Source organism: Camelina sativa, chromosome 15 (genome assembly GCF_000633955.1).
Source record: "Camelina sativa cultivar DH55 chromosome 15, Cs, whole genome shotgun sequence".
NCBI classification, from domain to species: Eukaryota; Viridiplantae; Streptophyta; class Magnoliopsida; order Brassicales; family Brassicaceae; genus Camelina; species Camelina sativa.
In genome coordinates, this window is record NC_025699.1 from 29,370,770 (window position 1) to 29,396,095 (window position 25,326).

At 33.0% G+C, this 25,326-nt stretch overlaps 3 protein-coding genes and 2 long non-coding RNA genes across 6 annotated transcripts; 3 read left to right on the forward strand and 2 right to left on the reverse strand.

The window, feature by feature from the left end:
- LOC109129281 lies at positions 914-1,381 on the forward strand. Its single transcript, XR_002035500.1, has 3 exons — positions 914-1,068; positions 1,165-1,187; positions 1,326-1,381. It is a non-coding gene; the product is annotated as an uncharacterized LOC109129281 (long non-coding RNA).
- On the reverse strand, positions 7,352-8,861 carry LOC104747858. Its single transcript, XR_761261.2, has 3 exons — positions 8,623-8,861; positions 7,749-7,995; positions 7,352-7,659 (listed from the first exon to the last, which is right to left on the reverse strand). It is a non-coding gene; the product is annotated as an uncharacterized LOC104747858 (long non-coding RNA).
- On the forward strand, positions 9,439-10,569 carry LOC104747859. 2 transcript variants are annotated; one of them, XM_019236567.1, is made up of 3 exons: positions 9,439-9,892; positions 10,065-10,242; positions 10,349-10,569. In XM_019236567.1, the coding sequence occupies exons 1-2, from the start codon at positions 9,475-9,477 to the stop codon at positions 10,202-10,204; spliced, it is 558 nt and encodes a 185-aa protein (XP_019092112.1). In that variant the 5' UTR covers positions 9,439-9,474; the 3' UTR covers positions 10,205-10,242; positions 10,349-10,569. The 2 variants fall into 2 exon arrangements, with proteins under 2 accessions (XP_019092112.1, XP_010467870.1); XM_010469568.2 differs by having other exon boundaries at positions 10,343-10,523.
- LOC104748918 (putative F-box/kelch-repeat protein At4g35120) lies at positions 18,618-19,307 on the forward strand. The gene has a single exon (XM_010470497.1). It carries the CDS (start codon positions 18,618-18,620, stop codon positions 19,305-19,307), a length of 690 nt encoding a protein of 229 aa, XP_010468799.1.
- Positions 20,528-24,327, reverse strand: LOC104748919 (putative leucine-rich repeat receptor-like protein kinase At2g19210). Its single transcript, XM_019236846.1, has 13 exons — positions 24,243-24,327; positions 23,614-24,160; positions 23,005-23,531; positions 22,799-22,937; positions 22,627-22,698; positions 22,455-22,526; positions 22,275-22,359; positions 22,010-22,169; positions 21,709-21,917; positions 21,485-21,611; positions 21,340-21,402; positions 21,069-21,258; positions 20,528-20,945 (listed from the first exon to the last, which is right to left on the reverse strand). The coding sequence occupies exons 1-13, from the start codon at positions 24,325-24,327 to the stop codon at positions 20,528-20,530; spliced, it is 2,694 nt and encodes an 897-aa protein (XP_019092391.1).

Sequence of the window (25,326 nt, forward strand, 5' to 3'; positions counted from 1 at the left end):
AAACCAAAAGAAAGATGTTCCAGTCTATAAAAATATCACCAAGATATAATCCTGTAACCATGACCATGTCATATAAGCTGAAATTCTATATTACCCGAAAGATGAAAAGTACAAAGTGATATTTTAAAAGAATGATAAAAGATAAAATGTAACAAAAGTCCATATGGCGTAATAAAAACAATTGTAGAAGACACGCAAAGTTCAAAGTAACTTACTTCACTTCAGAGGAACAAATATGAATCCATATGATATTTTTATTCGGCCTAATAAGTTTTGTTAATTGATTGTAAAGCAAACTTTCTTTACCATGGAATGGAAATTTTTACGAGTTATATATATGTTGCACAAAAAAAGTCGGGACTCCTAGATACTACTGTATGTGAATATTACATACGAAATATTTTTTTAGTTAATAGGTAGTATATAACTATATATACAACATTTTTTAATTTATTTAAAAAGTAGTAAATGGAACTTTATAAATAAAAAGTAGCAAATGGAACCGGAGAAATTTAATTAGTACCACATTTGGATCAATTTTGGTTTATTGGTTTTTTCATATTAAAACAATTACATGTGGTCCAAAAAGGTCTAATTAGACTCTCTTCAATTTTACTAAATAAGAAATTTCTACTTTACTCAAACGCGTTATTACATGCAGCTAAAAGATAATAATATTGTCATAATCTCTTTTTTGTTTAATAACTTTCACAATGTTATTTGAACATAGGGCAATTGACAAAAATAGCACCATTTTTAGTTTTTGTTCCAAACTTAGCACACACTTCTTAATAAATTAGCACAATTTAATATTTTGGAGATTTATTATTAAAAATAATAAAACAGAGAAATATATGAAAAACGCAGCAATCGTCGTCTTCTTTATACACAAAACTAAAAAGTTTCCCTTTCTTTCCCGGCTTCTTCTATCTCGTTGCAACACTTCTTCAATCTCAGATTTTAAACACAAGTCATGCTTGATTTTGGATTATGGATATGAATCTCGATTCTCCATTATTGGATCTAGATTCAATTCTTAGGTCTGATTGCTTTGTCCGATTGAAACTAGTAAGCCTACGCCATGTTTAATTTTCTTATACGCTTTTCTTTTACTTTTTTGATGTTTATTGGAACTAACGAGTACTAGATTTTGGTTAATTTCAGGGGGAAGTTCATATAAAGTCATGGTAAGCTATAGAATCTCCTACTTTTTCTCCAGCATAATCAAGTCGAAACAGTTCGTGGCGATTTGTGATTGCTAAGGTCTGATTGCTTTGTCCAATTGAAACCTCTGTTGTGATTAACTTTTTTTTTCTAATTTTCAGAAAGTTTCAGACTTTCAGTATATTGGATGATTTGTGATTTGGGTCTCTCAACTTCCAAATCGGTAAGCTTCTCTTCCACCTTTTCTATGTTCATTGGATTTAACGAGTTAAAGATATATATGAAATTCAGGAAAGCTTATCTGAACTTCAGGACGACCTTCATAAGTATAGATATAGACTATGATTTGATTAGTTAGTTCTCGATTAGTCTATTTAAGATTCTCCTTTGTTAGTTAACCTTGCTTCTCTTGGATTGTCTGTGAATCTTAATTTATAATAAATTCCTTCTAAGCTTCCAAACATATACTACTTTGATAAATTATCTAGACATAACAAAAATAAGTAAACTCAATAGCTTGATTTCGTTGTATATCAAGTGTTTGTTTGCATATTATGTTCTAATTGTTCTAAGATAACCATGTGTGCTAGTTTTGCTTTGCTACTTAAGACACACTAAAATATTTGGAAATTTTATCTATTTTCTTTACAGAATGCAAGAGTTATCTACTATTGATGGTTTTGCGGAGATAAATGAAAGCTTAGCCAAGATGGGGTTTTACTACATCCAACATCACGCCCAAAATGCAGCACCATATATTCTTAATCTTAACATCAACATTTTGGAGAAGTCTCGTAAAACATGCTTGCATACCGAAGACTTGGAAGATTTTATAGCCATGGTGAAATCAATGAAAGAGTCTGATTCACCTATCATTTATATTTGTTATTAGACATCTATGATGGATGTAAAACATTTTTATATTGTTTTGGTACTTGTCTGATGTTTCTGCACTATAAGAATGTCAAAGGTTTCTATTATACAAGTTAGTAGTTGTTGAGGTAATATTGACTGAGTTTGCTACAGGTTCTCTTTAATTCAGGAAGGATTTCACGAACTTCATGAAAGATTTCTTGAATTTCAGGATGACCTTCATAAAAACTTCATGAAAGATTTCTTGAATTCCAGGATGACCTTCATAAAAACGCTTGGATTTCAAGATGAACATAAGAAATGATAGATAACCACATAACAATAGTGATTTTTTTGGCTTCATAACCGCTTATAAGAGATTGTGGAAACATTAATTCAAATTCAGGAAAGATTTCTTGAAAATTAGGATGGATTCCTAGATATTTAGGAAGGAATTATCGAATTTCAGGAAGGCTTTCATTGAGAAAAAAAGAAGAAGATATTTGTGATACATTGCCCCTTACTAATAGAGTAATATATCACATATTACTCATTCTAATGGAGTAGTTTGTGATACATTGGGGTAAAAGATAAATAAAGAGATTTAAATACATATATCTCTGAGTTTGTAAAGGATTTCAAAATGTTTAGGAAGGCGTTCTTGAAGTTCATGAAGGTATTCCTAAATATACGAAACAACATCTATGTGGCTAACATTGGGTTTGCAATTTGTATGTCTCTGAAAATTGTCAAAATCTGAAGAATATAAGCATTAGCTTACATTACTAACATCATTATTTTTGAGAAACTCTGAAAAATTATAATACTAACATCATCATTTTTGAGAAACAAAACAAGTTTTGTTGAGAAGTAAACTATACTAAACATACAAGATTGTCCAATTCTACATTACGACTCTAGCTACATGTCATAGTCGTTAACTCCATCTTAGTTAACCGGTTGCTTCCTTATCTTTCTACCCGTTAACTTGAGACTCATAGTTGAAGTTTCAATAGCTAAATCTTCTAGTTTCTCCTCCTGCACAACCAAATAAAAACAGTAGCTAACTAAACAGACAAAAAAAAGTTTTAAAGAGGAAAGAAAAAATGATCAGGTTTACATTGGTATGCTTCACAGTTCCTAGAACTAACTAGAACTAAGAATTGCTTCTGTTTCAATGGAACATACATACCTGAAATAAAAGACCTGAGAAATTAGGATCTCAAAACTCCATTACTTCTCTCTCTATGTTCTTAAAACAATCCAACAACGCTTCATTTGCTATTGCATCTCATCTCCATTGATTCAAATCCAGAACCGATAAACACCCATCCTTCACTTGATCCGATGAACTGTGACTCAAACGCGTCACCTCTGTCTTCAACGTTGTCAGGAACTATCGATCTAGAATGCTCTATGTTCCTCCCCCGCCGCAGTTATAAACCGAGACTACAAAATCTCATTCGATTTGACCTGGACATAAAACAAAAACGGAGCTACGAATCTGAATTCGATTGGTAATGGAATCCATGAATCTCTGATGAAATCACTTGATTGAAGTTTCAATCGATGAATTAATCACTTAATTGAAAGATCTGAGATTGGAAATGGAGATATCATATTGGAACAAGCTTCACGGGAGAAAGCTAAAAGAGATCGTGAGTTTGATTTTTTTTAATGATAAATTTTATTGTTTTACCTAAATATTTAATATTCACAAATGCTAGTTTTGGAAAAATTGAGCATATGTGCTAAATTTGGAAGAAAAACTTAGAATGGTGCTAGTTTAAGGTATTTCTCTTGAACATAATCATCTTCCTTAAAAAATACAAGTAATAATGTATTCTTCTTATACACAAACTTAAAAAATATAAGTTTTTAGAGTACCTAATTTTAGAGAGATTGTTGTTTACTTGACTGAATATTTCTTATTAACTTCTTTATCAAAAAAAAAAAAAAGTTCTATTCCACTTCAAATGAACCTTTACACTGACCTACACTGCTGAATTTAGGAGAGTAGTAAAAGAAAGTAACTGTCATCCCCAACTAACTTAGACGTCTCCAATAATCTTTATCTACCTTGCAACGTAGGGTGTAGACACTGATAGCCTCCCTCAAGATATAATGTAAGAAACTCCAGTCTCGAATAGTAAAGTTCGGAAATGGTCCAGGATAAACCGATTTAGTTAAGATATCTGCAACATGACAATCTGTTAGAACATTATGAAGCATCAAAGTCCCTTCTTCAAGACTTTTCGTATTGTATGACATACGATTCATTTCAATATGTTTGGTCTTTCATGATAGACTATAGATTATTAGCAATTTGAACTACCGCCATATTGTCACAATATTATATAGTTGGTGAACTGAATGATGTGAAGATCAAGTAGTAAACTGCGTAACCTCACGGTTTCACAAATTGCATAAGCCATACTTATGCATTCAGCTTGCTATATGGACTTCCATAAAACATAAGAAGGACCAAAGGACATTCAATATTCGGTATTGATCTTCTAGTGTAAGGACCAAGGTCCCCAATCTGCATCCAAAGGACCTTTAACTCGAGAATATAAGCTAAAGAAAAAAAGTTCCTTAAACTGTCATACCGTTGATATAATGAAGCTATTTAAAAATAGCTTGAGCTAATATGTGTATTGAGCCAATTTAGCCCAACAAATTAAATACCAGAAAGTTGAGTAATGGTCAAGTAGATGACTTTGCCAACAATGCTCATAAGAAATCCTTATGTACATATAGACCCCAAAACTCGATACCTCTCGCCCGTGACATTCCTATACTTATCACTTGAGTATGCCCAAAAAAATAAAATAGTACACGATTCTAAGTTACTTTGTACAACATTATACACGCAATTTTTTAACATATATATATTTGTAGACTACAATTGATGCAGTTGGATACAAAATTTTCCAAGAGATTTACAAATCAATATTTTGTGACTGTCACAAATACTCAATATTTTGTGACTGTCACTAATACTAGTGTGACAGGAATATTATTTCTCGAATGGGTTACAAAGAGTGACGTGAATTAAGAGAAAGAAGGATCATTAAGCATGTTGTAAGCCAAACCCAATAAAGTGCATTGTGCAATTGTTCTTCTTGCTTTGATTGAGACATTTAATATGATCAGATACATCGATAAGGAAAGCGATTATACTGAATGTATATTGTATACATATAAAAAGATCAATCTAAATTACGAATTGGATTTATATGGCAGTTTAAAGTTAACATCTGAAAGCGCACATGTGAGTATTGTTCCCACAAAAATGTCGTCTAGTCCAAACACATCATGTGTCCAGTCATTTTTCTTTGCTAAATATTAATAAATAGGTTTCCCTCTAACACCAACAAAGCAAATTCGTATATTCATTTTTTTATTGTAATTACTTATTTTTGTTTGGTTCAAAGAAGTTTACTTCTTTAATTTATTGTCGACGTAGCCACACCATGCATGAGACAAACCGTTCTGGTATGATAGCGATGCCGCAATCTCTCTTTTATCATTCTTGTAATGAGAGATATTTTATACTATAACAAATGATGGGTCTTTTTTTATATAACTAGGGTCTTTAAAAACTGAAATACAAACTATTTCATTGGATCTGTAAAATTGTAGGGTATGCTTGTCGATCGTTTGAGTAAATGATCCACAAAAAATATCACGTATTGATGACAAATTTTATAGTATTTTCTTGAGGTGATTTCTTTCCTTGATTGTGGGTTTATAGTATTTATTATATATATAGCTTCTCTATGTGTACGTATCATCTCATCATAACAACCATGTGTATGATTGTTTGAAGGTGTGGGGAACAAATACCAAATGCTTCTTTTGTTCGAAGAAACCAAAAAAAAAGAGTAGTCCCTTCTAAAAATAAACTAAATCCTGAATGATCTAAGCAAATTAGATGGAAATGGTATTTTTGAAGTCATTTCATTCGTACATATTTTTTTCTTTTTCTTTGACACAAATTCAAACTGAGTTTAAGATTTTAGCTTTGGAATGCTTGCCTTCGTGGTGGGCATTTTAGCGCATATGGTGACCAAAAAGCCGGTTATTAAATCTCCTTTATAGAACTATTTTTTTGCAAGTGGAGAATCAAAATAAGAATTAGTTCAACCTTCTTTTCAAGAAGATTTAGGATTGGCCTCTTGATCAAACCCCACTTAGTTATGGTGGGGATTTTAGTCGTTTAACTATATCCATATCTCTGTCATAGCATTATGATATGACTTAACAAGGTACAACTATAAACTCCAAATTCACGTGCATAATATAAACAACACTTTATGACATGTGGACTCACAATCTCCCATATTCACGTGCATTTACGTACACACACACATGACTACATAATCATAGTTCCATATATATATATTTTTTTTTTTTTGTTAAAGATAGTTCCATATATTACATTTGGAAATTATGTCAGCAAATATTATTGGGTCAGCGAATCCTGCAAATTGCATCTACCAAGAAGACTATTCTTTAGAGCCACCAGATCTGATCAATCGTGCCCATTTCAAGCCCAATCCACTCGTCTTTATTAGATTCTCGTTTTAAAAGAAAAAAGAAAAAAAAAATGGTTTGCTCCAACATTAATAATAATTGAAAACAATTTTAGATTTTAGAAATGGAAACAAGATAATATCGGGGGAATGTTTTCTTGGAATTGAGCTAGTTGGAAATCAAGAGTAAAAAACGTCACGTACTTTGAGATCTTTTAAAAAGTTCTATGCAAAGTCTTTGAAGCTCAGTTTGATAATGAAGCTATATATGTCTATAAAGTATAAACATTCATGAACTCGGAGGTTGCATGCATGTGTTTTGTGTCCACTGTCCAGTGTGCTTAGGCATGGCTTTCATGTCCTTGGTCGACCAAGGGACGGTGGTTATGCCTACGCATCTTACAAAAGCTTGGGGACAACCCAAATCAAGAATTTTCACTCTCATCTTCCATTCACACAACTCTGAGTTTCATCTAACCATAATCGGCCCTTGCTTACAGTAAGTAGAACATGTGTGCTTTAGAGTAACCCCAATGGGGGGAAATATCTTTGGGCCTCTTAAGATTGTTTATTGATATATTTTGTAGCTTGAGTAGATTAAGAACTTTGTGATTGTTAATTAAAAGTTTACCCCCCAATGGTGGGTTCTTAGTATGAGTCTCTTAATTTTTTTTTTTTTGAAATGAAATTATTGCATTTGAGATATATGTTTATAAATTTTGATTAGTATAAATTTTTATTGCATTTGACTAAAAGTTTTGATTAGTATAAATGTTTAAACATTTCAGATTTTAAAAGAAAGGGAAATTATTGCATTTTATAAATTTTTAAACATAGAAAACATAAAAACATATTAACAATTAGCAATTAGACAACATGTCATCAATTAGCTTGTTGTTTGACATTTACAAGATGTCAAAAAAAAATAAGAGAAAAGATGCAATTTACAGTTTTGTTTGCTTTCAAACCAAACAATAACCATCAAAGACTCAAACAAATTTCTACTTGGAGAATGTGTGGACATCTCAAAGCTAATATTGCAGCAGGATGTGAAGATGTCTTCAGAAAGCTTCTCTCTTGGTATCATCTTAGCAAGTTCTTCGATCTGCATTTTCCCAAAACCAAAACCAGACAAAGACCAGAGTTAGTACAATGGTGAAATAGACAATATGGAACAAGATGTAAGGAAAATACATGCAATCGCCTTCTTCGTCTCTTCAGTTACCACAGGAGGTTGTTCAACTTGTTGTTGTTGTTGTTGTTCCACTCTCTTGTTCTGATCCTCAACGAGGACAAGCTTAGAGGCATCCTTAACACCAGCAGCTTGCAATTGCTCAGGATCGTCTCTCTCAACTCCCCTGAACAAGATCTTGACTTCACTAGATTCCAATCCAGTTTTCTGAACAATAGCTTTCTTCACATCTCCTGTCTGTTATCTTAACTACACATAACACAACGAATTTCAACAAAAACTAGATTTAGCAAGAAATTTTGTAATTAAACTAGATTTAACAATAGCTTTGGTGATCAAAATTTACGAGCCATGTTCTCAAACAAATATTTACGAGCCATGTTCTCAAACTGATAAGGCTCTTCGGGCAAAGACAATGGAGGCTACACAATGCTTCTCAAATGAAATTGAACAAAACAAGAGATCAAACTACAAAATCCAGTTTACAAGTAAACTCAGACCAAACTAGATAAGAGTGATATCAAAACAACAGATTCAGAATCCTGCTAAGTTCAATCAAAATGCTTCTTAACTTCAAATGGAAACAGATTCAGAATCCTATCAACAAGCTTATCAAGGATTATAATGTTTTAGCCTATCTATTGCATCTCTGAAATTGAGAGTTCTCAGTTTGGGATTTAGCCAATTGCGAAAAGAACAAACATGAAACACCTTCAAGCCACCATCACCAAACCCAATTCGAAAATTCAAAACTTGATCACACAAACACCAATAAAAACAGAGAATCATATGCATGACAATCCAATGTTTCCAAACAATTTACACCAAAAACAAAGAAAAGATTCGAATGAGGAGATTAGAAATCGAAAAACTCACCGGAATCAAAAAGCCGAGAAGGGCAATCCCCGAATTTAATCTCCTCCGAGTTCAATCGAGAGAGAGAGAGAGAGGGAGAGGAAGAGAAAGGAAAAAATCAATCGATCATCAAAAATATCCTCCGACCCCAACATCTTCGCGACTTGGATCGAGAGAGAGAGAGACAGAGAGAGGGAGAGGAAGAGGAAGAAAAAATCGATCGAACATTAAAAAAAAAAATTTCTTCCGTTAATCTGTTTTGGCCAAGGAATACGTGACACGTATGGTCTCTTATTCTATAAACGAGTATACTAAATAAGAGGCTCTCTTCTATTTCTTTTATTTTTCTGATTTAATTTTTTGCTTCTTTTCAACAACAACCCCTCTTAAAAACTCCCGTTGGGATAACTTTAGGACATATATTATGATTAAATTTTAATTTGAGGGCTACAAAAGCTGAATATACTTTAGTCTAGTGTATCTTTCATTTTAATTTGTTATGTACTTCAGAATGATTAAATATATGTTAGTTAACTTTTCATTTCTATATGGAGCATTTGGTTACTTAAGTTTATTCATATGATTATATATCTTTGTTGGAAATTTTACTGTTTAAAAATAACTATATAATATTCAATTCGTATATTCATTCATTCTTCTTTACTTTTTTTTTTCACCCTTGTAATTATTTCTTTTTTCTTAGCAATAAATTGTGTTTACTATAATTGGATCGGATCTCACGGATTCGGATCCCATTTTGGTACCCGTTTCAGTTTCACAGACGTGAAACCGCCTTTGACCTCTGTCATCGTTTATAAATAATATTAAAAGAAAAAAAAAACTTCCATTTTCCCCTCTCTCTCAAAAAAAAAAATGTCTCGATTGCTCTCAAAAACCCTAATCCCAACCGGAAGATTCTTCCTCCTCCGTAATTTCAACAACCCGGCCGCGATTAAAACACCGACACCACCAAACTCCGTCTGTTTCAGCCGCCGCTTTTCATCGATACCACACCTCATCGAGGTCGACATCGATACCAAAACCGAAGCCGAAGCCGCAATTCTCAAGAAGCTAAACGAGTTCGTTAGAAGGATCATCGTCCATAACTCGACCCCGGATTGGCTCCCTTTCGCACCTGGCTCCTCCTTTTGGGTACCTCCTCATCAGATCACCGCCAAGAAGATTGCGAATTTGGTCGATAAGGTCACTAATCCGTTGACGGAGGAAGAGACTCTTTCTCTTTCGTCTCCTTTTGGTTGGCCTTCTTCCTCTTTCTTCATCCCTCCTCCAGGTATCATCTTCGTAGCTTCAATTTCATTTTCCCCTGAATTTGAAATTGAAATTGAAATTGGTATATGGAATTCGTAATTTAGGTTGTTAAAAGGGATTTACATAGGGAAGAGATTTTGTGTATTGGTATGTTGGTGATATGTTTGTGTTTATGTATATGAAAATGTTTTTAGATGAGTCATCATCATCTACACAAGAGGTAGAATCTACGACCATGGATTTGAAAATCCCAGGGAATGAGATGTTAGAAGTCAAGTTAGCACATTATCCAGATCCGATTTACTTTTTCAAACCTGAAGATGGGAAAGAGTGAGTTGATCGATACTTTTTTTTCCAGCGCTGAGGGGGCAGGTAACAAGATTGTATCTTATATCATCCTCATCATAAAGAAGAGATTTTAATACTCAATGATTGTTATTGATTTGAAGTATGTTTTGCTTTGCTAATTCAGGAACAGGACATGCTTGGAGAAACAGATTGTGACTGAGGTTGAAGCAGTTTGTTGTACATATGGGTTTGTGAGCCATTAAGTTATATGATGATCTTTTGGCTGACTTGATATGCCTTGTTGACTTTATATATTTTATAATTGACTTGATATATAATTTTAGCTTGGGGGCTTTCTTCGTCTACGTTTATGCTCGAGTTTAACCGTTATTACAATCTTTCTAAACTCAATACGAGCATTTTCGCATGTTATGTTTGTTTTCTCCAATCTTGTTAATTGCTTTCTTGGAGGTTGGTAGAAAAGATAGGTTGCCTTCTTATTGCATTTATTTTGTTGATTTGCAAAGTTGCGATGAAAGACTTTCTCGTGTGTGTGTGTGATCAAGCACTGTATTTTCTCACCGAGCTTTCCTCATGCGCAGCTCAAAACTAGTTTGTTGTAGAATTTTGACAACTTCGGCGATAATTTACGGCACAGTATCGCATTAATAGGTGAACAAGAGATTCTTTATTTAGAATTTGAATAAATTTAATTTCTCTAATAGAATCAATTAACATAAATACATGGAAGAGATTCTTTCACCTTTCTCCCTGTTTCACTCAAAAGAAACCACAGATTATCAGTCGGATAGAGTCAAACAAAAACTAACATCAATTGATGAATTAAGATTTTTAATCCAAGTGACAATACAATGTAATAATATATATATATATATATGTATATATAATAAATCTTATATCTAAAAAAGTTTATTATTTTCATAAGCTTGTTATAATATAAAAGTAATATCAAAGTAATTTTAGTACTAAATATTTATATAATTTTAATTTTAAAAACTAGAAAAAAATTGGGCCACAAATGTTTTTTTTTTTCTTTAAATCCAAGTGACAATACAAATTCATAAACAATAACAACATATCATTGCTTCCTTCCATCCAACTCTTCGAATTTTTTCCTAAGGAGCTGATGAAAGGATTGATCTTCTTGAATCTTGTGTGGTTCACAAAGTAATCTAACAAATCTGAGATTTAGCAAATTTCAACAAATAAACGAAAATCAGAAATTGTGGTCACATGAACTCAAAAAAATGAAATAAAAATTTCACAAATATCTGTACAAAAATTGTTTATTCTGTTTGAAGAATGTTAGTCATTCTTGCTCTATATTCATATTTTTGGCTTCATATCATTTATTTTGTTCACATCTATCATTTACAATAGTTTGTTGTCTGTTACTTTTTAGATTTTCTTATATCTTTACCAATACTTTGTTTTTAGACAAAAAAAATGGGAAGAGGAGTTTGATCATTAGATCAAATTAAAACTTGAGAGCATACAAGCTATGCTTCCATATTAGATGTTGATGTGAGTTTGTGACAAGGTGGATACATTTATATAGAATTTGAATAAACCTAATTACTATAATATAATAAATTAACATAAATACCAATATATATTCACATTTTATCATTAAGGTGATGTAGAAAATCTTTTCAATTGTTTTGGTGTTGGTAAAGGACTGCTCTTTGGTGAAAGGATACATGGAAATGAACCAGATCCCCAAAGCATATTACAACCCTCCAAACCAGTACTTTTGGAAATTAGGATCATGGCATCCTTGCCATCAAGGTTATTGATGTAAGAGAAACCACAATGTCTTTTGAAGAGTAAGGTTTTTATATATATGTATATACAAATCTGTCTTTTTCATTATTTTTTTAATAAAACAAATCATTATTTATGCAATAAAGAAAAATCATTGTTTTCGTTATTTTGTAATTATTTTATTTTGGTAACACTATTAAATTTTAAATAGAATAATGTAGTTTCTTAAAGAGTTTTAATTATAATTTTTAAAAAAATTATTTACGGTGCCTCGTAAATCCATAGAAGGAATATAATTTATTTTTGTGAAAAAAATATATAATTATTCTTGAAAATGTCGCAAATCCATAGCAATTCTTGCAAGATATTTACTAGATATATTTTGCGAGAGATATGTTACGAAAGATTTTCTTCGCAAATTTTGCAAAGGATTTGCAAGATTTGTAATTTGCGAGAAGCGAATTGCGAGTGGTTGTCTTTTCTCGCAAATCCATTACCACAGGCTATTTGCAAGGTAATTGCTATGAAACCTTCCCTTGCAAATATCTTGTTTTCTTGTAGTGTATCATCATATATTATTAAATTATAAAAAGTCAATATCTTATTATTTTTTTGAACGAAAGAATTCAATATCTAATCATTATGATTATTTTGGTATTTATTTTTTGATAAAAAATTTCAAATATTTGAAGAATTATTGGAATTTTAAAATAGGAGATAGATTTTTGTTTTTCAGAAATTTAAATTGGTTAAGAAATTTAAAATTGTTTATTTTTAAGATTATTGTGATAATTAATTTTTAAATATACATAAATAGTCATAAAAATTTTAAAATTGGAAAATAGGTTTTGCATTTCAAAAAACTAAATAGATGAATAAGTTTTTAATTCTTTGTGAAATGTAATTAACTTTTAATAATTAAATATGTTATAAATACAATAATTAAATAAATAAATATTTTCTGGTTTTAATAGATGATTAAGTTTTTTATTTACTAAAACTAATAGAAAGAATCATCACCGTATATAGTTTAGTGGCACATTTTATAAATCGAAAGACTTGTTTTTGTAAATATGTTTATCTTGAGGATGGTTAACTGCAATCAAATCTCCAAATCGCTCTGGCGACGTCAGCATTTTCAACAAAATGATTCCTATTAAAATATAAAGGATTTGTAAAAGATTTTTTTTTATTATAAAACTTTTATATTATACAATTTTTAATTAATCAACTTTAGGAGATGTTTGAATTTGGATTTTATATTAGATTTTAAATTGATATATGTGATATCAAATTTGTAGGTTTTTATTTTAATTAGTGGTAGATATATATATATCTTATTATATAAAGTTGAGTTTTGAAAGTTAGTCATTAACAAGATTTTGACATGTGTCAAGTTATCAATCTCAGATTTTGACATGTGTAAAAGTCAATATTTAATAGAAAGAAATTGATTACAGCAAAAATAAAATATTTTATTTTAAAAATATTAGTAATGTAAAAAGATAATTATCAAAAATTACAGAATTTATAAAAAAAATACTAAGTTTTTTAAAAGAATTATAAGTTTATATATATATTAGTCATTAACAAGATTTTGACATGTGTCAAGTTATCAATCTGAGATTTTGACATGTGTTAAAGTCAATATTTAATAGGAAGGAATTGATTACAACAAAAATAAAATATTTTGTTTTAAAAAATATTAATAATGTAAGAAGATAATTATCAAAAATTACAGAATTTATTAAAAAGTACAAAGTTTTTTAAAAATATTATAAGGAGATTTTTTATATATATATATATATATTTCATAAATTTCAAATTTATAATATTATTTACTTATTTTGAATATTAAGTTATTAATTCTACAAAAAAATATAGAAAAAGGAATTAAGAAAAATATACAGTTTTTAATTAATTCTAAATTTTGTAAATACTCACTTCTATATAAACATAGATCGTCTTATATTTAAATAATTTATTCAAAACACTGTTTTTAACTTTGTTTAATCGGAAAAATGTTTTTAATGGGAAGGTAAATTTTTCTTATTTTTTAAAACCAAAATTTTCTCCTACTTTCTTCTTTTTCATTTGGAAATAGGTAGATTAATATGTTGATCCAAAAAAATATCAATATATGCGTCTTCCTTTCCTAATACAGTATTTTAAAATTTATTGTAGTATTTTTAGATTTTTTTATTTAATTTATATTTTCATCTTTGAATTATTTGGGATTCATATATTACCATGCTTATAATTTTCTATTGTTTCTTTAATTATGCCAAATTAATTTTCTTCTAATTTCACAATTTTGATTGGTTGGTCATAAACTTTTTTTTGTTTTGCCAAACATAATTGTTACAATTACTCATTCAATCCCAAAGGTAGATAACGAGTATAAACCTAATTGATAGATAAAATAGGCTAATCAAACACAAGCATACAACAAACATAGATAAATAGATTGGAAAAACATAAATCATTGTTGATAGATCCATAGGAGCTCAAAGACTCTGACACCCTGGTTTGCGGAAAGGTTTAAAAGAATTGATTTGGCCGTATGTCACCAAAATGCACTTATTTTTTTGGTCAAGGGTCCTGAGAACACTTTATGATGGGTGACCTTTCTAGAAGTGATTGTCGGAACTGTGCAAGTAAGCACAAAATACAGGAAAATATCATTTGTTGATTTGTAGGGTCAGTAAACAAGTTTTTAAAGCCTCCCAGACATAACAAACCGGCCATCAAATATGGGTGGGTCCACGGGTCGGGAATAGATGTAGGGCCCACTTAGGAAGGTGGACCCATGGATTGAGAGTGGACATGGGCTCACTAAGCAAGGTGGCGATTGAGGCGTTACAGAGACAAGCTACATCATGATGTGTCAAAAACACTTCCACGAATACATTGGGAAATTTAATATTTGTTACTATCAAAAGATTTTGTGACGTTAGAAAAAGATTTTTACTTTTATTGGTTGTCGGAGCAATCCATTTTGAGATAGCAAAACATTTTCTCTCCACACAGGAGGAAGGCAGAGCCGAGGTTCTCTTTATGGTGGAGAAGGCTGGACACAAGGTTATCTCCCAAGGAAGGAAGGAGGCAGAGCCAAGGTTCTCTTTATGGTGGAGAAGGCCGGACACAAGGTTATCTCCCAAGGAAGGAAGGTGGAGGAGGTTGGACGCAAGGTTATCTCCCCAATGGAGGAAGGTGGAGGAGGTTGGACGCAAGGTTATCTCCATTGTAGAGGAGGTTGGACGCAAGGTTCTCTCTATAAGGGATGAGTGCGGAGCCGAGATTTTCTCCATGGTGGTCATACATTATTGTGATGATACATCATTGATTAATATATTATATAATATATTTTTTATTCAAAAATTTTTTTGAGCCAACAATTTAAGTAATTAAAAAATTATGCAGAAGTGAAAGTAAAATAGTTGGAATGTGTTCATATAGACATTTTCTAGCTGGTGATAAAGAATATATTTGTAACATAGAGTATATTTTGGTGTAAAAAATACAATTTTAATAGTAACATACATAAAAGATTTGTAAATAGATATAAATCAGTTTATCATAACAAAAATAAAATTTATAAATAACATACAACAAATTTTAATATATTTTTGTTAAATTTAATTTAATTTATAAAACTTTAAGCCCGCACATCGAGCGGGTCTTCATCTAATATATATATATATATATATATATATATATATATATTTGTGATTAAGGCAGATTGATAGATATGATTGATTAGTAAAGGTCTTTTAAGATCTTTACGTATTAGAAGTTTGCAGAGTATTATAATTATTTTGTTTTGTGCCTCAGTATAAATATTACATCCATAACCTAAAACCCTAAAATCCATAACATCCAAAACCTAAAACCCTAGTAACTATAGAAGGATCTTCTCAAAGAAGATATTATAAATATATTATAGAGATTTGTGTATATCTTATGTGATTCTATTAGTTAGATAATTATATTAATTCATTCCCTATATAAATGTGTATCTCTATGTACAATCATTCTCATGAGAGTCAATATACTATTTCCTAAACACTAAGGTGTTCTTCTCTCATCAATATCTTACATGGTATCAGAGCAGGTTTGCTCCTGATCAAGTTTGATCGTTAATTCTTTTTATTTTCTGTTAAGCCAAGTGCTTCCTCAATTCAAGTTCATCATGAACCTCTGAATCTAAGCTATCAAGCTTCTTTTTATTCAAGTCTATCATCACAGACCTCAGAATCAAGCCATAGTGCTTCCACATTCAAGTTCATCATGAACCTTTGAATCTAAGTTTTCGAGCTTCTCTTTATTCCAGATCTCTCATCATAGATCTCTGAATCTAATCTAAGCCAAGTGCTTTTCTTTTTGCTTTGTTTTTTTTTTTTTAAAAAAACGTTTTCATTATTCAAACTTTTTATGAATCACTTAATCAAGCCATAGTGCTTCTTTAAATTATTTAAAAAAAAAAGAAAAAAAAAACATCTTATTTTCCCGTTTTCAGCCATCTATGCTTCTTCAAAATTTTATTTGTTACATTTCAATTCAGTTTAAAAAAAAAAAAAAACTGTGTTTTGTCGTTTTATCAAGCTATAGTACTTCTTTCTATTTATTTTATTTTTTTTAAAAAAAATATCTCAATTTATATTTTCGTTCACTTTATATAAAAAAAGGAAAAAAAAAGAAAAAAAAGGAAACAGAAAAAAATCAGATCTCTTTGTTATTTTTCAATTCAGTGAAAAAAAAAATGTTATTATCGTTTTCTCAAGTTGTTTCTTTCTATTTAATTTTCTGGAAAAAAAAAAAAGAATACCGATCAGATCTCCCTCTCAAGTCTCAACTCTACAACGATCTCTTTCCGATAAAGACGTTTCCAGATCTGGCTGCCACCACCAACGACATTGTGTCCATTCGTCATCTCAGAATCTCTCTCGCACATTCGTCAAACGTTTCCACATCATTGATCAATCTCAAACCGCTGATTTCACCATCTCTTCATCCCCCTTTGAGATTGAGGGGGCGTATAGAAGGATCTAGAAGATCCTCTAGTTAATATGAGATATTGTAATATTAATTATACAGATATGTAAAGATTTAATTATATCTTAGTTTAGGAAATTATCTTACTATATAAACATATGTAATCTCTGCTGTATAATTCATGAGAGTCAATATACAATTCTTCTATTCCTAAACTCTCATCAATCTCCAACATGGTATCAGAGCAGGTTTGCTCCCGAGTTTTGATCTAACGATCAAACTCGTTCTTTTTATTTTCTGTTAAGCCAAGTGCTTCCTCAATTCAAGTTCATCATGAACCTCTGAATCTAAGCTATCAAGCTTCTTTTTATTCAAGTCTATCATCACAGACCTCAGAATCAAGCCATAGTGCTTCCACATTCAAGTTCATCATGAACCTTTGAATCTAAGCTTTCGAGCTTCTCTTTATTCCAGATCTCTCATCATAGATCTCTGAATCTAATCTAAGCCAAGTGCTTTTCTTTTTACTTTGTTTTAAAAAAAAAAAACGTTTTCATTATTCAAACTTTTTATGAATCACTTAATCAAGCCATAGTGCTTCTTTAAATTATTTAAAAAAAAAAGAAAAAAAAAACATCTTATTTTCCCGTTTTCAGCCATCTATGCTTCTTCAAAATTTTATTTGTTACATTTCAATTCATTTTTTTTTTTAAAAAAACTGTTTTTGTCGTTTTATCAAGCTATAGTATTCTTTCTATTTATTTAAAAAAAAAAAATCTCTCAATTTATATTTTCGTTCACTTTATATAAAAAAAAAGGAAAAAAAAAAAGAAACAAAAAGGAAAAAGAAAAAAATCAGATCTCCTTCTCTAACCATCGTTGATGCCAGCCACCTCAACATCACCGGATCAACACTTCGACTTGTCAATCTCAAGCCGTTATTTCCGCTTTGCTTCATCACCCCTTGAGCTTGAGGGGACGTATAGAAAGATCTTCTCAAAGAAGATATTATAAATATATTATAGAGATTTGTGTATATCTTATGTGATTCTATTAGTTAGATAATTATATTAATTCATTCCCTATATAAATGTGTATCTCTATGTGCAATCATTCTCATGAGAGTCAATATACTATTTCCTAAACACTAAGGTGTTCTTCTCTCATCAATATCTTACAGTAACCACCGTCGTTGCTTGGTATGGACGCCAGAGTAGAGCAGCCACCGCAGAAGAAAAGGAAGAAGAAGACAACAATTCCTCCTCTGTCGTTTTCATCACTTCCCGATGATATTGTTTTGAACTGTTTGGCTCGCATCTCCAGATGTCACTACCGTTCCCTCTCTTTAGTCTCCAAGAGCATCCGCTCTCTCATCTACTCACCAGAGCTCTACCAGTCTCGTTCTTTGATCGGAAACACAGAGCCTTTCCTCTACCTTTGCCAACACTCGCACCCTTATGATCGCTTGTTCCTTCTTGATCAGAACCTAGTTACTGATGGCAATATTAAGGATGAGCGAAGCTTATCACCGATAACACCCTCTTCTTCTGCTCCATCCATGTCAACCACTGTAGTCGTTGGTTTCGAAATCTACCAAATGGGCGGAACCATCAACAACCAGCCGTCCTCGGCCGTTCGCGTGTTTGACTGTCGTACATACGTGGCGTGATGCTCCTAACATGACAGTGGCAAGGAAACGCGCCAACTCTGCTTTTATGGACGGCAAGATATATGTCATTGGAGGAACAGTTGAGTCATCATCCTCCCTGACTTGGGCTGAGGTTTTTGACCTAAAGACTCAGACTTGGAAGCCTTTGCCTAGACCTGCTAATGATTACGCTCGTAAAGTTGAGATTCGTAGAGGAAAATTATATGTTAGAAGTAAGCTTAAAGAGTATTTATATGATTCAAAGGATGGGAGATGGAAGGAGCTTCTAAAGTTGGGTAAGTTTGGACATTGTTGCGTTATAGAAGATATAAAGTTTGGTGTACATCATGACGGTAAGGTCGGTTGGTATGACTCAGAGCGTAGAAAATGGTCCATGGTTAAGGGTTTGGAAGATCATCGTTTTCGCTATCCTACCATTCGGTTAGCTAACTATGGTGGGAAACTCATAATTGTATGGGACTACCGCCCACCGCCACGGTACGTTACAGTGAAGAGGACGAAGGGCTGTATTAGGCGTACTTTTCGCTGCGAAAGAAAGCGTATTGTTTCCTACCAAACAAAGCGTATTCGCTGTGAGGTGATAAGGTTCGAGAAGCGCATTGGCTTTTCTGGATTACAAATTTGGGGGAAGATTGAACGGTCAAATGTTGTGCTTAGAGTCCCCGATTCATTTAAGGTCTTCAGCTGTATCATCCTTTGAACAAAGGATAAAGAGTCTCACCTCAACTTGGATTCGAGTACAGAAAACTTTTCATGAAAAATGCAAGCTTGTTTCTCTTCTTAAGAATGGTGTTCTGTGATGTGAAGCCACTTTAAATGTTACTAGCTTAACTTTTCTGTATTAATCTTGAGACTTTGTTTGCCAATGAATAAGAATTTGCCTATCTTATCTTTTTTACCATTACTATCTTTTTGAAATCTTTTTTAACAGTACTATCCTTGATTATTAATATTAAATCTTGAAAGACATGGCTCGTCAAGGAAGATATATCTTCCATTCCCAAAAATACTTCACACAAATATACCTTTTTTCTTCTTCTTTTTGAATCTATATCCCATGTAACTTTTCTGGTCATGAATGATCAATCTTTGTCTAGCTAACTTTTGAATTTTCACTGGGAAAAGATCAGACCAGCCAAGGAGCTAGAAAGTGAAAGTACTTTTGATTGGTATCAAATGAAGTGATACTTTTTTTTGTTGGTAAACAATGTCAGAACTATATAGGCATGTATATATAATGTCCAGATCTTAGTTGTAATATCTCAGACAGCTACCATTCAAGATTGGTGTAAAACCTCAATAAAGCATACCAAATTATATGGACTTTCATCAGTATTTTGATTCTTGATTAAACAGAGAAAATGAAAAGAAATGCCTTGAAACATTTAAGTTCCAGTAAGGTCTTTAAATTATCTTACACGGCAAATTATCTTACTCAGGAAATGTTTCCACTAACACTAAGTATACATATAATTATATATTCGTACTATGTTCCAACCGCTATTCCACCTGCTGGTTGCTTAAACGTTACCTTTCACCTCAAGCAAGAATCAAACCGAAGTATATAATCTCAAATTCTTTAAAAGTATGGTGTAGATTTCAAATTTTTAATAATATTTAAGGTATACAATCAAATTACTCCTTAAATAATTTATGTACCTGATTGGTCTTGAGCTTAAGCACAAAAAGGATCAATACAGCTTATGTATGTAACAAACATTAGTCTTGGAACTTAAAAGGGTTGTTTAGTAACCAAAATGGTTCTCCAGTTTTTCAATTTTTTTTTTGTTTCCATTTCACTTTTGTACAATTCAATCTCTTACAAAATAAACAATATCTCCTTTCTTCATAGTCACACACAGTTGCAATTTTCTGGCAAAAAGAAAAAAGAAAATAAAAAACTCAGATGGATGACATCATTTACCTCGGCTGAGGAACCATTCCTGAGTCAAAATCAATAGAGACCATGTTTGTTGACTCTTCAGGACTAATGTCGCTGGAACCACCACCAATAGCCCTTGCTTTGTTTACACTATCCTTCAGCTCAGCCACCACTTGACTCATTGTCGGCCTATTAGCAGAGCTTTGAGATGCACAAGCCATTGCTACTTCCGTAATCTTCCAGGCCACGCCAGCATCGAACCTATCCTCTAGCCTCGGGTCCACGATGCTTCTGATGTCCCCTTTGGACAATAACAATCCGACCCAGTTGCTTATGTGTCTGTTTTCTGGTGTTCTTGAATGTGTAAATACAGGCTGACCAGTGACTACCTGTAGAACAACCATCCCAAAACTGTATACATCACTCTTCTCGCTTAGTTGCTGTGTTGCATGGTACCTTCATCACAAACAAAAAACAAAAAAAAAACGAATCAGAAACCATAAAACACTAAAACATAGTAAACACACACAAATAAAGACGTCAACAAATTTAAAAGTTAGAGCATGCAAAAAGCTTTACTCAGGGTCGAGATAACCAATAGTCCCAGCCACAGCAGTTGAGACCTGGCTGCCACCTTCCAATGCAACGCTTCTAGATAACCCAAAGTCAGCGATTTTGGCCTGGAGCTTTTCGTTAAGCAGAATATTAGCTGGTTTCACATCTCTTTGAACTATGGGAGGCTTGCAGCCATTGTGAAGATACTCGAGCCCTAGGTTTATTTCAGACAAACCAAAACAATTATTAACACATTCTTTGGTGCAAGTATTTTCGAGAAATGTTTTGCGCAAACCTTGTGCTGCATCCAGTGATATTTGTAACCTCTCCTCCCAGCTCAGTATACTCGAGTTTTTCCCTTGACTATATACAAAACACATTAAGAAATGTGTTTCCCTGCTTGAACTGATAGGAACTGATCAAAAGTGCAAGAGACTAACCAGACAAATAGTCTCCCAAAGTTCCATTAGCCATGTACTCATAAATCAGTGCCATATGCTTGTCTTCATTGCAGTATCCGATAAGAACATTTAGGTTCTTGTGATGAACTCTCAAGAGAAGTTCGACCTGACGGGTAAGCAAGTATATAAATATCTTCTATTTGTCCACCACACACACTTGAAAAAGCCTAATCTTTAAATATTTAATGCACAAGAGAGTAGACCTCTGCTCGAAACTCTTTGTACCCTTGAGAAGACGATTCAGATAGCATTTTGACTGCAACTTGGTTTCCATTCAAGACTCCATAGTACACTTTTCCAAACCCTCCTTGACCAAGAACTCTCTGGAAATTTTTTGTTACTCCAACAACTTCTGAATATTTGTAGTATCGCTTTGTTGAGTCCAAGGGACCAGTCTTGACACCAGTGGTACCTATAAAGAACTCAATTCTAAGTTAATTTTTGCTACAAGAAATCGCAGCTACCAGGGTAAGCACTTTGAGGAGTTTGTTCATAATTTACCACTTTGATATTTCTTCCTGAACAGCCAGAACAAAGCTAATGCGGCTAAAAGAACAAGCAATCCTGCTAGGGATGCTACTAATGGAATGATATATCCAGTCTTCTCTTCCTTCTTATTTGTATTTTGACACGAAGCAGACACGCAAGCTTCTGGTTTGTCTATCTTCTTCGTTGTATTTATCCCGTCAAGTCTTAGGATCAAAATGTGGAACATAATGAAAACATAAACCATAAGCCAAATCATTTCTGTAGCAGTCAATAAAGAAACAAACCTTAGCAAGAGCGATCCGTCATTTGATCGTTCCAGTAGTTTTATTGGAAAGGGGCCTGTGAACTGGTTTCCCTCTAAGTTTCTGCAGATAATTTAAGATGAACTCAAACATATATTTCCAAGTTATGGATGATACCATTGGTCCAATAACCTACAGCTCAAGTTAGCATAACTTACAACTCCTTCAAATCTGGTAAATCGGCAAGAAACTCGGGTACGTTTCCTGTTAAACTGTTGTTTGACAGGTCCCTAAAATGAAAATATTTGTGACATCAGCTAAGACTCTACAACTATGTGTGCACAAAAGAATGCATCAGTTTCTTAACTGCATTGAACCAAAAATACCGACAGTTTCTGTAACGATGTAAGGTTGGAGAAGGCTGGATCTATTTGTCCAGTCAGGCCACTGAAGGTAAGGTTCCTGCAGATCACAAGTTTATATAACTTTTTAGAACAGAGATGAGAGATTCTATATATAATAGAAAAAATAGAAAGCAGGAAATATGAAAATATATACTTACACCGAAACGATTTTTGGAGACTCATTGTCGAGGTAGCTACAGCTAATACCGGGCCAGGGATAGCCTAATGGAGCACATGGATCTCCCAGCCAATTCTTCTTCACTCCATACTTGGACTTGATATTCATAATGGCATCAACTGAAATCAAGAAAAACATGGTAAGATGAAAGAGGGCCAAGTTATTATCTCAGAAATGAAACCATACCATCATGCTGATCAGTAGGTAACTGAAGAAACTCGTTGATGCGATAGATCTCCATGGCGTTAATGCTGGGTGGAAACGTCGAATTAGCAGTTCTCAGAAGAGAAAACTCGTGTTTAGGTCCTGTGACAGGATCCTTGGTGAAAAGTGTGTCTGTATATAAGAAGCGAGGACTGAAGGCATTGAAGAGTTTTGTCTTGTTCCAAAACACAGAGAACTCTCTCTTTGGGATTCCTTTAAACTGTGGCAATGGAGTTGGCAAGTTATTCTCTGTCTCATTACGTGGGAAATCCAGGCGAACTTCAGCAAAGTGCATGTACACATAAAACTTCCACGTTGGATCAAGTGGTTTCCATGACAGAACAATGTCTAGGCTCTCGTTCCATGGTGTTGAAGCAGTGCTCATGACAACGTTAGCAGGCTGGAAATCGTTGTTCATGTTTGAATCTATTGGGGAGGACGTGTTGAGTACTGCATGATTTGAGAACCTTAGAGGCATCCATATACGGTCATACACATCATCTTTGTACCTGCATTATACGAAAACAGAGAGGTTAAGTAAGCAAACAGAGAGATGGGTACTCATATAACAGGAGGACATCATCATCACACCTGATAGGAAGAAGGCCGTAAGCCCCCAAATCCAGTCTTTGATACAACATAAGCGAATCATAAGGAGTCTCATATGTATCGTTCTTCAGAAGCCTGAGTTCTAACACGGACAGGAACGGAGTTCCTTTTTCTTTATCAACAAGACACACATGAATATGGTCAGAACGTAACGTGTGGATGATCTCTTTCGTACTTATCATAGTTGCATTATCTATTTTAACAGAATCCCAGAGATTGACTCCAAGATAAAGATCAAACTCGGGTGCTTTCCCAAGGTTATCGTAGTTACCATACATGAAACGGGTTCTGATCAAATACTTGAAGCCTTTCCCTCGTGTAGGCTTCACCTCATAGCAGTTTCTCTTTCCTTCAGGAAAACTCCTTAAACTGTAGAACTGTTTCTCAAGAGAATTTATCTGAAACTCAGGACCGATGCTATGGTTTGTCCCAGACTCGACAAACGCTGCATCTGAAATGTACTTTATGTTTGTTGTCTCGTCATTGTAGCTTGAATCTTCCGGTATACCACAATCTATACTGACAAAACCTGTAAAAAAACACATACACACACACATGAAAGCCTTATTCAATATCTTAAGGATGGAACTAAAAACCAAACCATTGTCCACCTGATTGGTCTTGAGCAGAAACAAGAACAACGACAAGAACAAAGATTGTGAATGAAACTAGAGGAAGAAAGTTGAAATGCCCCATCAGTCACAATTCTCAATCAATTTCTCATAGATTCAAATTATATATGCAAACACTTGTTTATTCAGTCATTCAATAGACATGTTGCCTACCTTCGATCTTAAAGCATATACTATAACCCAAAAGGGCATTTTGTGATTTTATGAGAGTTTCTTTGATATAATGTCAACACTAATTACAAAAGTGTGTATTATATTCACAACAATTTCCAAGTAGGTTTTTTATTTAATTATTTTCTATTATCAAACAAAAGTCTCCAGGTTGGGTTATGCGTAAGATTTAAGAAATCGGTAGTGAAGATCATTCCTCTTCTACGTTTTAACATGCCTTAGAAGATTCTTGAGCTATTTGAACCTATCGTAATTAGTGGATTATCTCGTAAAGGGCAACATGGATTCTAATTCTTGAAAATTGTTACTTACCATCAGGATAAGTTAGAAACCAGCGGTATTGCCATTGATCAGCCTCGTCTCCAGATTGTCAAAGATTCCGTTAGTTCTGAATCATATAATACAGTCATACAGAGATGTGATTTCATCACAGAAGCCAAACCTGAGGACATAGACATCATCTTCGTTACGTGTTACTAAAGAAATCACCTTCTGCTTATATATCGTCGTCTTCTCTCCTGTCTCCCGTCTCAGACTCAGAGTGACGATGAATCATGGCCACTATATTACCATGTTCAAGCTTGTACAATCGTCTCTTCATCATCATATTCACCGATCCAAAACCCTAAATTTCGAACTCAAACCTAGACAGTCACTGATCAAGGACAAAATCGAAATAAAAAAATGTCAACTCTGTTTTGGGGGAATGAAACAAACAATACACGAAATTGGGAAATTTAGGAATTAGCTAAAATTAAAACCCGTCTGCTAAAAAAAGCCGTTACGGAAACTAACGTTTTTTTTAACCAACAAACATATAAACCCTACAGTAACTTCAAAACCAAAGCTTCAAGAAGAGAAAATGAAAAGAAAAATACCAAACATCAGGAAA

What these genes read in the sequence shown, in the direction of transcription:
- LOC104747859 (XM_019236567.1), top strand. Translation starts at nt 9,475, where the DNA reads ATGTCTCGATTGCTCTCAAAAACCCTAATCCCAACCGGAAGATTCTTC. An exon ending in TTTCTTCATCCCTCCTCCAG is followed by an intron (nt 9,893 to 10,064) that starts GTATCATCTTCG and finishes AAATGTTTTTAG; the next exon opens with ATGAGTCATCATCATCTACA.
- LOC104748918 (XM_010470497.1), top strand. Translation starts at nt 18,618, where the DNA reads ATGACAGTGGCAAGGAAACGCGCCAACTCTGCTTTTATGGACGGCAAG.
- LOC104748919 (XM_019236846.1), bottom strand. Translation starts at nt 24,327, where the DNA reads ATGGGGCATTTCAACTTTCTTCCTCTAGTTTCATTCACAATCTTTGTT. An exon ending in TCTCCAAAAATCGTTTCGGT is followed by an intron (nt 22,699 to 22,798) that starts GTAAGTATATAT and finishes TGTGATCTGCAG; the next exon opens with GAACCTTACCTTCAGTGGCC. An exon ending in ATCACTGGATGCAGCACAAG is followed by an intron (nt 21,259 to 21,339) that starts GTTTGCGCAAAA and finishes AAATAAACCTAG; the next exon opens with GGCTCGAGTATCTTCACAAT.